At 45.6% G+C, this 14,295-nt stretch overlaps 1 protein-coding gene across 7 annotated transcripts in view; it reads right to left on the reverse strand.

Annotated features, from left to right (window-relative positions):
• The window catches only part of LOC118231892 (collagen alpha-1(XXV) chain), a 196,528-nt gene that overhangs the window by 71,938 nt on the left and 110,295 nt on the right, over window positions 1-14,295 (reverse strand). For all 7 annotated transcript variants that reach the window (XM_035426243.1, XM_035426244.1, XM_035426241.1 and 4 more), the window contains exon 4: window positions 13,344-13,351. In XM_035426243.1, the coding sequence (XP_035282134.1) occupies window positions 13,344-13,351 (8 nt within the window). The remainder of the gene's footprint in view (window positions 1-13,343; window positions 13,352-14,295) is intronic.

Genomic DNA, 14,295 nt, shown 5'->3' on the forward strand with positions numbered 1-14,295 from the left:
AAACGCACCTCAATATTTTTTTACAAGCAAAGTACCAGCAGCATACTGAAAGGTTTTCGTTTTTTTTCGGAGAAATGACATAAATCCGGGAAGGTCTGATAAACAAGAATATGGCTCACCAAGGGACAAGTCCTGTGCCACACTCAAGGGAAACTGGATTTCATACTGACTTACATTCCAGCGGTAACTAATCCGATTAATGGGTGAGTTATATATGTCAGGAGGTGAGGTGGCCCCTAACTGTACTGTAAAAGGGCCCGGCTCATTCAAATCCTTCCAAACCAGGATGTGGTCAAAGCACCAGCAACTTTATGAATGCACTGTGCTCAGTCCTGTAACATAGCGGGACCCTGCCAAACAGCTCCCAAAGGAACAGGCCTTTTTCAAAAAGGGCAAAGCCCTCTCAGAGCCTGGGTGAGTCAGGATGGCGGATCTGGCGGCAGTCTCCGGGAGACCAGCGGTAAGGCCCGGACCATGTTCGCTGCGCGTGACTCAATTTCTGCTTTTCGGCAGGATTCATGACCGCGTCATTCAGTAGGGTCACTTCCATAACGCGACTGTTCCTGACGGGTCACATGATCACATGATTTAGAAAAGCCCCCTGAGCTAAAGAAAGAATCAAATGAGAAACAGAGTACAATCCATAACGCCCTGCTGATCTGAGTGGGGACCGTTCACTGAAAAACCCTTAAGAGGTCAACGTGGGACGCAGACCCGAGTCAAACACTTCATTTGAAATACTTCTGTCCTGTAGACCTCAGTGAAATTCCAGAAGATTACTGACCATTTTAAAAAGAATCAAATGTCCACCACGACCATAGGATTTTTACATTTTGGTTTCTAACATACAGATTTGTCAGGGATATGCACAAATTCCCAGGGACGTTTAAAGAGTTATAGAATATGGGAAACGTCAACAAAACAAGTTGCTAACCAAAATATAAAATCATATGAAAATAGACTGTTGTTCCCAATGTTTCAAAAACACATGTTTCTTTTTAAAACTCAGTAATCTGTAGGAATTTCACTGGGTTATACAGAGTTAAAGCATTCAAAATAAAGTATACGACCCAGGTCTGGGGAGGAATAGGCCTACTCCACAGGGTCTGGAAGCACACACACACACACATACACACACTCACACACACACACTCACACACACAACACATCCTACACACGGACACACACACACACACACACACACACCGGCACTTTATAGCTACAGGTCTGGTTGGTCTGCCGACAGAGACTTTGTTCTGCCCAGACATGGAGGCTGTTCACAAGCCCATGCACACAAATTAACAACTACTAGGCTTCAGTGGTTAATGGATGGAAAAAGCAGAGAATATCCCCAGTTACCTTATAGCACTTCCCATATCATTAAAGCCGGCTCCTTTACTATTTTGGCCAACAAGCCATAAAGTGAACAGAACTGGCAACGTGCCAGAATCTGGTTGTTTGTGGCCATGCATGAAATGCATAGACTACAATGCAGACACAAACGTAAAGTTGTGTTCTTTTCCCCTTGTGGGGAAAAACGGCAGCGCAGAAAGATGAAAAGCACATGTGTTTATGTGGTTCACGCCCAAGCTATGGGACTGCAGGGTTTGTAAAGCCTGTGAACGCGTGCCTCTGTCAGGCGATTCTCTGGACGAAGCTCGCTCCAACAGAAACCTGCCGGCCGCCATTCCACCAAACTCCGCTCGCCGGTTTCCCCCGGGTCAGAGAACACCGAAAGAACGTCTACGTGACCTGTCCCTGAAAAACGAATCAGACTGAATGTATTCTCAAAATTCTATTGACAAAGTGAAATCATTTATGGAAGATTGGGCAGCAATAGGTTTGACTTGAAACAATGGTTGTGCATTGCATGCATTCTTCATTCGCTTCGAGTGAGATCACCATCTGAAGAATCATTCTACGTGGGATATTTGAAGCATTATCTCTGATTAAAAAAGTTCAAAAAGCACAACGCATACGAGTCATATCATGAGTTGTGATAATGCACAGTGTACTGTCCAGAACTAAAACATTTCACTCTAAATTTGACCACTAGAGGGCCACGTATTTAAAAAAAAAACATTCCTCAAACGGAATCAAATGACATGATGTTTCGCCGCACAATTTCTGTCCGTTACACATTAAATCACATCAGGTACCCTTTAAAGACCCGACTGGAACACAAAAGACTTCAAAAGCAGAGCTGTGTATGACTTGAATTATGACATGAGTGAATTATTGCTTAGCCTGTATGTGCTATGCACTGGTATGATTTATGAATTAATGCTGGGTTTGGCTTTTGATCTGAAAATCCCACAGCATCAGCTACACAGTTTGGGGACTCGCTGTTGGTTTGCGGTCTCAGTGGACAAAAAAAGAAGAAGAAAACAATTCAAAACAACTTTGAAACTTTCCAGCATCCAGTTGCAAACTGTGAATTCCACAGTCAGAATTTACAGCTTCCTGAAAGGGAGGCGGCTTTTAGCGGGCTCACATCACGTTGGGGGGGATGCATGTCACTGGATGTGTGTTTTTTTCATTCAAGCAACTCCGCCCCAGTCTGCAATCACAACTATTGCCCAATCCCTGCCCCCATTTTGCTTAGGGCCCCCAAAAGGTCAGGGGCGGCATGTAGTGAAATGTGAGGTTCACCAGTCAGTCAGTCAGTCATTCAGTCAGTCAGTCAGTCAGTCAGTCAGTCAGTCAGTCAGTCAGATCCACTGAGGTGGATAAGGAATGTGAACAGTCAATCAACAGCGTTCATTTCCCATACCTTGAACCCTACACAGAAGCCTAAACAGCTTGACTCATTGAAGGTCACTGACCATCGCAGGGGTGTGAGTTTTTCCGGACATTCCAATAAATACTGATTTTCTGACTCTTTGTGTCTCCAGCATTTGCCAGTATTACACCACATTCCCTCCTGCTGACTGTCGTGGCATACCCAAACGCTTATGATGTACGCAAGTCCTCTCCCAGCACCAGTACTTTGAAAGATTTTCCAGCTGACCACATTGGTCCCAGTAATCCCACCCCCTGAGGTGACCAGAAGAGGATGGGATGCCCCTACTGCATCTGGCTCCTCTAAGGTTTCTTGCAATTTATCCACCAAGGTAGTGTTTCCGCACCACTGTTGCCCCAGGCTTGCTTCTGTGGGGATTTTTATGTCAGTTTCTGCTGTGAAGCATACTGTGACAGATGCTTTGGAAAATGTGCCACATAAATACATTCCAATTTGAATACTGTCTGGAAGCTTCCTATTCTAATGTCATATTTGCTCAGTGTATCAGGAGGAATGCAGTCTGATGCATGGACAGCCCACCTCCCATGTGGCCTCAGCAGGGAATCAATCAGAAATGGGGAGAAATACAACATGGAACACTGGACATGACAAACCACAAAAATCTGCGCACAGGCCAATTACCACAAAACTCACAAATATGACAAAGACAGAGTCACCTAGTAACATGAGCGAAATTCAATAAATTACTTTTAAATTAGAAATACCGCCTCGCGGTTGTACGCCTCCGCCAACCAAGGCAAAAACGTGTTTTGTGAGGTCACAGTGACACGGACAACCCAAAAACATAATGCCTCCGGCCACGGCTGTGCCGTCGCAGAGGCATAAAAATACACACAGGTGTTTGCAGTGATTTTCATTTTGAGGAAAGTAGCAATGGTGGAAGGGGGATTTCTTCTTCTTCTCCCTGCCTGGCAACCACTGATGCGTGCGGAACTGCAGTCATGAAGGTTCCACATGCACACCCACATCTGAAGCTCCTATTATGACAAAAAGCTCTGTTGGCTTGTCTCTGTCCTTTGCAAGACCAAAAAAAAAAGAAAAAATACAATGATAGTTGCCCTGAATCCTAAATATTTTTGGTTAAAGGTTTTTTTTATTACTTCGTCCTTGATTTTCAGTTTGCTTCTTTCATTCACATTAGCACCGACAGCAGAGACTCCCCGACTGAGCCCTGCAATCAACAAGCTAGAGCGGAAAACCTGCTATTATTACTGCATATAAAAATCAATGCAGCGGAGGAATGTGTGCATGTAGGGAGGGAGGGAGGGAGAGAGAGAGAAAGAAGGGGAAGAAATGGGGAGAAAGAGAGAAAGGGAGAGGGAAGAAAAAGGGGGAAGGGAGGAAGAGATACAGAGACAGAGAGAGACGAGAGAGAGGGGATGGAGAGAGTGAGAGAGAGGGAAGGAAGAGAGATGGAACAAGAGAGACAGAGCAAGGGAGGGGAGAGACAGGGAAAGTGTGTGATGGAAGAGACAGTGAGAAAGAGTGAACATGAGATACGCACAGGTGTGGAAGCTGAACTAGGGGGGCTGGGGCAGAGGGGGGGTTTGTGAGCCAGGCTTCAGCCCACATAAATCACCTCCCTGCCCTTGGTGACCCCCCTCATACAGGGCCCCGTAACACCGGTGGGTTCACCCCTCTGAGAGAGCCCCCTTACCCCCCCTGACAACACGCCCGGCACGCTCCAGCGACAGAGCACCCCTCAATTCAAAGGGAAGGGCGGGGCGCTGAGGCCCAGGCAGGGCACCATTTTTGGGGTGTTCAAACCTGTGCACCTTGTTAAATAATTACAACATGGAAGGCCGGTGGTAACTTAGGAGCAGGTAATAAAACAGGGGGGTGGGCGCTGTAAAACAGGCCCCTTAAAGGGGAGTCTTTGGAAGGTCCCCTGCGGTGCCCCCACCGCCCCCCGCTGGTCCCCAGCTGGTGCGCCGATTGCTGCAGCAGTAAGCTCTGGCCACAGACAGTAAAGCCAAAGTGTGTTGTCTCGAAATCCAACCATTGGCGTTGTCAGACCAATTCCAGACCCAACCAGTGGAGGGAGCCTCACTTTTAAAAATACTTTTTTCCTGTTTCTTTGCCACAGGCAGGCACGCAGCATTTAGGTTGTGCAGACGTGGGTCAGAGGAAGACGCTTCACGTGTAGCTTGAGAAAAGCAAACTGCAGTTGCCCCTCTGACCCAGTGGGGGTCACTGTTGGGAGATGACAGATTCGACCCCTTCCCCCCTGGGCGATGCTACCGCCAATTATATACCTTTATGGTGCCCCTCCTTCGTCATTGCCTCCACCCTGCCCACATCTGCCGCCACCTGCTGTTCCCCATCACCGCCACCTGGCCCCACCCATCATCTGAGCCACATCACTTATCATATCTTCTGCATAAACTGGCTGACATGCTGGTCACCAGTCGGCACCCTGAGCCGACCAGAGGAGGATGGGTTTCCCCCTTGAGCCTGGTTCCTTCCAAGGTTTCTCCCCATCTGCCACAGGGAGTTTTTCCTTGCCACTGTTGCCTTAGGCTTGCTCCTGTGGGGGTTTAGGCTAGGGCTGTCTGTAAAGCGTATTGTGACAACTGTTGTAAAATACGCTATATAAATAAAATTTGATTGAATTTGATTGATGGTGTTGCCCAGTGGGGCTGTCAGACACAGTTGCCACTGGCACAGTCCACAAGCAATACTAGACTGAGGAGACCCACCTGTTCGGTACCCATTTTATTGGGCGGCAGTGTAGTATAATGTAAGGAGCTAGTCTTGTAATCTGAAGGTCACAGATTGGATTCCCAGGTAGGACACTGCCGTTGTACCCTGGAGAAAGATACTTAACCTGCATTGCTTCAGCATATATCCAGCTGTATAAATGCAATGTAAAAGTTGTGTAAGTCGCTCTGGATAAGAGTGTCTGCTAAATGCCTGTAATGTAATTTTCTACAGCACTTACAAAACAGCACTTTGTCTCAGCCTACTATTTGTAGTATTCACTATTCATAATGATCATACATCCATCCATTACCTAGTGTGCTTATTCCTGGCCTGGGTCATTGGGGGTGCTATCCTAGCATGCATTACGTGAGAAGCAGGAATACACCCTGGACCGGTCACCAGTCCATTGCAAGGAACACAAACCATTCACTCACACCCCGTGGACAATTTAGACTCTCCAATTAACCTAACCTCCATATCTTTGGACTGTGGAAGGAAACCAGAGTACCTGGAGGAAACCCACACGGACATGCAAACCCCACACAGAAAGGTCCTGGCTGGGATTCACAACAGTGCTACCCACTACACCACTGTGCCACCTCCATGATCATACAATGCATTACTCTACATTATAGACATTTAGCAGATTCTCTCGTCCTGAGCAACTTACACAATTCCTGTTTTCATTTTCATTCATTAGGTCTCCAGTGCTGTCTGAGAAGGTCTTATACATCCATTTTGAATGGAATGGAACGCACCAGCAAGCATGCTGGGTATTAGAACAACCCAGATACAGTATGGTGGCTCAAATCTGTGGGACGGGACTGTTCATGAAACACAGAAATGTTTGTAAGAATAAAAACTTGAGGAATGGATGCTATTCCTAGATGCAAGTTTTTACGTACAACTTTTTTTTTTAGACCAAATTGCATCTAAAAATGATAAAAAGCTAAACTTGAACTTAAATTTGCCTGATCTGCCCAAGGGTAAGGGGGGGAACCTATGTGGGGGGCAATGAGTATAAACTGGAGAGATGAAACTTGTCTGTGGGTACTCCTCTCTTTTCTCTTCCTCCTTTAGTCACACCGGATTTAACATTTCTCCTGCTGATAAATAATTCATGGAGACACAGCAATTTTCTCTTGCACTCAAGTAGAAAAGCTGTGTTTCTTCAGAGCAGGATTGAGTTGTCTTTGCAAGCTCATTTTGGACATGTGTGATTAATGTACTCCACAGGTCTGAAGAGACTCTTATTATGCATTGTCATAAGACAAAACCCAAAGGTGTAACCCAAAGGTTGCAGGTTCAAATCCCAGGTAAGACACTGCCGTTGTACCCCAGAGCAAGGTACTTAACCTGAATTGCTTCAGAACATATCCAGCTGTATAAATGGATACTATGTAAAAAAAGGCCTAGGTCTGTTAAAAGCCTGTAATGTAGTGTAACCTCAATTTAAGTCATGAAAAAAGCAACACGTTCTCATGACAAAACACGGCCCCCTTTGCCGTTGACTTGTGCTAATTCACGATGGCAGCTTTGGCTGAATGCACAGATGGATGAAAACCCACCCAGGTTTAGGATATGATGCTCTGACAGCATCGGCTAGTGCAGGATGTAGAAGTGAAGTATGGGGTCCAGTCAGTCAACAAGAACACACTTGATGGGACACACATCCAGCAAAGACCCTGCATGCAATATTCTGTCCAGATGCATTAAAGATATAAAGAAAAGCACCGATCCATGCATGCAGGCAGAATCAGGCCAGTTTCCACTGGTAATTAATGTCCAGAAAAGAGCTTTAACATTTTGTATGCACACAAATTCAAGTCTCCATACTTTGCCATTTAAGGCACTTCAAACCCAAGAGCTCAGCTCCTTTGATTGTGAAGCTAACTCTGTAACAGTCAACCTAAACCAGTGTTGCACCAGCACTGCTAACCACTCACTAATTGCAGTAAAGCCAGATTACAAAACCTACCAAGACCTCCTATCTGGAAAACTGCTATAAAGCAACTGCCATCTCCTGTCATACTGCAAGTCCTTACTGCTTGCACCAACCCGAGATGAAGACATTTGTTTTTCATTAGAGATAAGTAAACAAATATAAACAAAACAAAAACGGAGGCATGCCATAAATCTTAAGTGTTTATGCTGCTTTAATGCAAGCTGAAAGAGCATCTAGACATTTGATAGAAAAGAACAGGTTGTCAACACAAGCAAAAACAGCTATGAATAAATTTCTTTTTTTGTGCGTGCCAGAGAAAAACTGTTGTTTCTCGGGTGAACCTGACCTATGATTTGGCGGATTTACCCATCCTAGTTCAGGGTTCTGGCTTAATAAAGTACTGCGAGAGGTCAAAGGCACCACACATTTTTAATGGCTTCTGCTGTTTTAGATGGTGCTTTTTTTGTTTCCTGTCATCTGAGAAGTTGTGACGGCAGGCGTTTCATATAATCGGCTCTGGCCAATCAGAGTGCGGTAAATCTGGGAGAGTCCGAAGCCAGTACGGAGCACGAAGTCACTCCACAAATGCCCCTGCCCTGTTCAGCACACACACACACTCGCAAACTACACACACACACGCACGCATGCACACATGCACGCATGAGCACACACACAGCTCTGTGATGCTCAGTCATCCTTGATCTCTCAGCCCAAAGCCACTTCATTTCAGTCACAAAACTTCATCTCTAGGCCTAAAATTACTTCCCATTCAGCATGCAGAAAAGTGCTGAACTGTCTCAGTCTCAATATCTTGACCCTGTCATCACAGTAAATGAAAGACTCATGATCCTGGCGAAGGTGAGGGCCATTTTCCCTTTAAGGAAGTTGTCCGACTTTGTCCCTCAAACTTTGTGTAATTCCCGTGTTTCTGTGCTGCATAAATATTCTAGCAGGCTCCAGGCTTTCAGAAAAGACTGGCGGTTATGGCGGGCATGAGATTGTGTAATTTCTTATTGATGGGCCGCAGTTTGGGACGGAGGTTAGACTCTGACCCTTGCTGAGTCTCAAGCAATCTCATTCGGAAAACCCCTCTGAGTTTGACGCGACTGTTCAACCCTCCATCCCGCCCTGTCTAACCACCTGCTGCCTCGTATGCAGCCCAAAATCAGTGCCTTAGCCATTCACCAGTCATCCATTTCAAGCCTCTGTTCCAGGGCATGGCAGTCCTCATGGTTGCCAATTCTTATTTCGATTCCCCCCCCACAAGGAGAATTCAACAGCCCTCCATTATTTACATTTACACTTAGGCATTTAGCCGACGCTCTTATCCCAAGTGACTTACACAGCTCACAGTCTTTACATGCAATCCATTTATACAGCTGGGTACTTACTGATGCAATTCAGGTTACGTGCCAGACTAAGGAATAGGACTTATCACCTTGGAGTTACAAGCCTAGTTATGCACCAGTATGCACCATTGCCACCCTAGTGTGTTAGGTGATGCTGGGAAACTTATATTTCTTATATTTCATTAACCCCACAATAGATGAAGCTACAGTGGGTTGCTATAGTGAGCTGTAGCTCCACCCATTCTACAGTATGTTTCATGAGGCATCACTATTGCAGAGGCCACACACAACAACGACCCTGAGTTGTACACACATGTGCGTACACACACACTCACATGCACAAGCACACATGTATATGCGTATACAAACCCACACAGACACACACACGCACACACACGTGCATACACACACACACACACATGCTTGCGGATGTGCCGCGAGACGCGGATGTGAGGCGGGGGGACGCCATGGGAAGTGCAGCGGCAGCGGGGAGGAAGGGCGCGGGGCGAAGCCGCCATCCTGGAAGAGACCATGGAGGAGGCGGCGGAGGCGCGGGCGATCAAAGTCCAGCCGCGGCATGACTTATTAACGGCCCTGCATTATGGATGAGGGCGGGGGGGGGCGGGTCACACGTGCCACACGCGTGTCTCTAATCCCGTCTGCGCGGCTGCATAATTCATACGCCCGGACGGATCACCTTTCCCTGCACTTTAAAAACCCAGTAACAAAAACAAGAGTCTGCCGCGTCACTCAAGGAGATATTAAAATACCAGAAAAAAACAAATTTATGGTTTCGCCTCAGTGCAATGCTCCCAAATGTTGCATTTTTATAAAGGCGTCAAATGTTTCCAGTCTCCAGCCTGGTCGCACTTCATCCTCTGAAATATTAAATATCACCAGTGCGCCGTGGCTATCACAGGGGAGCAGCACAGGAAGGATGAATATTCTGCATTAATATATACATTGCTTGAGCCAAAATGAAGTCCTTGTGCTCACAGGCTGGCTCAGGCTAGACTAGTTCGTTTTTAAAGAAACTAATAAGGCATATTTACGTTTACATTAAAGACATATTTGCATTTTCCTGTTTGCCAATTGTCAATTCCTGGCAGCTTGTTCAACAAAAATAATGTAACTATCTTGATTTATAAAGTTGCTACATGGCTTTTCAAAGGAGAAGAAAGGGTAGTAGAAAAAATACATTAAATGCACAACATTGTGACAAGATGGTTACAATAAGCTGTTGTGTTTCGCAACCTTTCTCTGGTTCCGACTGTTCTTATTTCTCTCCAATCTTGTTCTGCATTACAAATGGAGTGTTCACTCAGAGAACCCTGCACCCCCCTCTCCCTCTCAGCTTTGTCCTTTGCACACAATCTCTGTTCACTTTTACAAACCCACTTTAGACTCCGCCCAAGCACCAGGCAGCAGCAAATCATTGGCCAGGTCCTATTAATGCGTTCACCCCAGGTCAGAACCAAATCTCCGGAACCCGAACTTCGTCGCTTTTCAATCAAACATCTTCCTAACCACCTCCACCTCCTGCCAGTTTTTCACAGTTAACAACACTACTAACAATCTCTCAGTCTTTCACAGTTAGCAGCACTCATAATCTCTTTATCACTCTTTCACGGTTAACATCACTCCTAATAATCTTTCTGTTACTATCTCACAGTTATCAGCACTTCTTACAATCTCTGTTAATCTTTCACAGTCAGCAGCACTTCGAACAGCCTGTTCGTTTTTCAGGTACTCCTAAGCTTGTTTACTTTTTTACAGTCAAACAGCTTCGTTAGCAATAGCTTTCAGTTAACAACACTCCAAAAAGCCTTTTTGCTACTCATTCAGCTGCAGTCGCTCCAGTTACTTCCACTGTTAAGATATCTAAAGGTTCATATTCACAACTCCCACTCTGAACAGTCTTCACCACTTCACAATCAACGACAGTTAGCTGTCAATCATCGTCACATTGGACAGGTTACATAGGACAAAAAACAGAAAAGGCAAGAACACAGACAATAAATAAATAAATAAATAAATAAATAAATAAAACTCATTTCCGTTCTCTAGTAATTAAACCCTGATCCACATCATCTACAAACAGCCCGGCTTGATGTTTCACCACGGCAAGCCGACGGCCGCTTTTCAATTCTCCTTAATGAGCCGACGACACGTTAAATGAATGTCAATAACCAGGAATGCATCAGAATAATTAGCGCCGGCGTGCTACAGAGACACTCTGCACAAATTATTCCATTATTTTCCAATGTACTGTACAGACGCATCTAATATGAGCACAGGCGGCTTCCTGGAACCCTCTAGGGCAGACACCACAGAGGGCTATAGCTATAGAGATTAAATCACTTTATTGCTATTTTTAAAGGTAAACTGCCACGGCATTAATAATTTATTCCGGACTGCTTTTATCCAAAAAAACAAAAAACAAAAATAAGCAAAAAAAAGTTTTTCTTTTTGATCAACTTTGGTGATTCATGCTCAGTTCTCTCTGTACTAGGGCATAATGTACTGCACCGAGACACATACCACACTATGCCTAGACACAACTCATTGACCCAAAACACAATGTACCAACCCAAAACACGACTTACTAACCCGAGAGACAACGTACTGACCTGAGACACAAACACACCGACCTGAGACACAAACACACTGACCGGAGACACAAACACACCGACCTGAGACACAAACACACCGACCGGAGACACAAACACACTGACCTGAGACACAAACACACTGACCTGAGACACAAACACACTGACCTGACACACAAACACACTGACCTGAGGCACATAACACACCGACCTGAGGCACATAACACACTGACCTGAGACACAAACACACTGACCTGAGACACAAACAAGACGTAATGCACTGACCCGAGATGCAAAGTCAATAGCGATTTAAAAAAAAAACTTTATGAAGTTATAAAATTTATGTCAAAACAGTCTGCCTGCCCTAGATCTGTTGAAACGCGATGGGTAAACATGGTCACCAAGATGGGGCACCTGCATTGAGCCCTGAGCCAGCTGCTCAGCCTGCTGACCTCTGCAACCTCCGCAGGACTGTGTGGCTTAACACAGCTATACAACCTGCACTGGTTTACTTTTAGACACATCTGAACAAATCTGATTTGTCCATCAGTCACCATAATTCCACGCCCTGCGTTGACCAGAGTAAGATGATAGTTCCTCCCAAGATTTCTTATTATTTGTCCAGTTACAGAGGAGTTTCTCCTCATAACCGTTGCCCAACGCTTGTTTTTGGAGGTTTTTTTTTTAAAGTCAAGCTTTGCTACCAAGCATGGGACAGGCAATAAATAATTTTTTACAAGATTCTACTTGAAGCAGACTTGCCGCTTTGTCCCCAAAATCCAGCGACTGTTCAGAGTTGTAACCAGACCCCAGCTCCCACTACCCATAAACCCCCCAGCCACAAGCCGGGCATGCTCACTTCACGACACCTTCAAAGACTTCAGGAAGGAAAGCGTTTATCCGCACAGAGAGCGATTTAACGGCTCTGTTGCCAGTAGTTAGCGAATGCTCGCAGCCTGTGAACACGTGACCGCCTTCTGTATTTCGGCCTGCGATGCGGGCCTGTTGGGGGCAAGATGGGGGGGGGGGAGGTGGTACTGAGGAGGTTGGGGGTTGACACAGCACCTGCGTTCACTTACCGCCAAACCCAGGGGGAAGGGAGCTGGAACACTGGAGGGGCAAAACAGATTCGCTTACCACTTTTTTTCGCTTACCGAGGGGGTGCTATCGTACTCACTTAATCACCCCCCCTCCTCAAACCCCATAAATTATTTTAACAGAGTGCACACAAAGAGACCGAACACCTCAAACCCAGGGACCACCGTGGCCCTCCTGGCCAGTTGAAGCCCCAATATACATATACGGGCTTGGCCTTTTCCGAACTGATCTCAGATCAGCCCGGGCTTACCGAAGCAAGGCACGTTTCTTGCCACAGGGCCTCGCAGTGCATGCGTCATGGCAACGAGGCTTTTGAACGCCACGTTCCTTTAATGAGGGAGGGAGCGAAGAACCACTCCATTAAGGCGGAGATGAGGATAAATATATTATTTTAATTGCGTTTTCAGGCTACCCAGGTGCGACTAAACGTTTAGCTAAACCACAGGCAGCACTTAGGGGTCAGAGTTGGATTTGCACTGGCAAATTATACAGAGAAATGAAAGGAAACTTCAGTCATAATCATACTTACTCTTTCTACAGCCATAGATAAATAGAGAGAGAGAGAGAGCTAGAGAGAGTGGTGCAAAGATTCTGGCAACATAAAGAAAATATCACAAGTTTTCCCCCCCAATTCAGTTGATATATAGCTTCCTTTTGTTGAGATTTTTCTCTCAGCAAACATAGACCAGGCTTTACAGCTCAGCAACTCAAAGCAGTCTCCTTTAAACAAATCTGATACATTTTTTATTTTATTTTTATTACCTTCCGGACGTTCATGCATACAGTCAGTTCAGTTTAGTTCAGTTCAGACTGAGATGGCAGAAGGGGATACTTACAGGAGGTCCTGAAAGAGAAACAAAAAGAAAAAATCTCATTACTCATTACATTAGCAATATGAGGCAGCTGACACACGCATAGGCCTGTGATGTCTGCGAGCGTCTAACACACAGACTGTGGAATGAAGATTTATGACAGTTCCAGTTGACATCCTCCAGCAGTAGCAACCTATATATATATATATACATATATATATATATATATATATATATATATATATATATATACACTTTCATTGATGCCGTAGGGGTCACCATAAATGAAGAGAATTCCGCCGCTTCCGGAATGTACCATTTCAACACCCCCCCCCCCCACCGTAGTGGCGTTTCGTTTCTGCCGAGCTGCAAATCCAATGCTTTATTTAACCTTGGCGAAAATTCAACATCCTCATCCCTCATCCTCTTACTGTGCTGTTTGGCAACAATGAGGGGGCCTGGTGGGGATGGGTGGGGGGCAGGGGAGTTGGGTGGGGGTGCTTCGGGGTGCATTACATTCATTCCGGAAGCTTCTCCTGTTTCTACACTACAAATCCTGCCCGGTTGTTAAAAACATACTGTATACACACACATACATAGTACATGTCTGCACACACACTCATAAGTACCTGCAAACACATGTTCGTCAGACACGCACACTCAAACACACACACACACACACACACATTTTTAAGTATAAGGTGCTGCTTGCAAACTTTGCAATTACCCCATGCTCAGAGGGATCTATATGGCTGAGCTCTGGGACACAGGACCTTATCAAAGGCTTTTCTGGATCACTCTGGGTCTTCGGGTCCTATTAGGGGAGAGCAGCTGCTCCACCTAAAAGCAGTGGTGCTTTTTTACGACCCTCTCCGCTCGCTTCCGACTGAAGGTAAAATGCAAATGGGCCCAGCAGCTGCACTCTGGAGACCTGCTTTTGCAGCTTCAAGGCTGAACTTCAGTGCCAATGTTTTAT

The sequence above is a fragment of the Anguilla anguilla genome, chromosome 7, assembly GCF_013347855.1.
Source record: "Anguilla anguilla isolate fAngAng1 chromosome 7, fAngAng1.pri, whole genome shotgun sequence".
Lineage (NCBI taxonomy): Eukaryota > Metazoa > Chordata > Actinopteri > Anguilliformes > Anguillidae > Anguilla > Anguilla anguilla.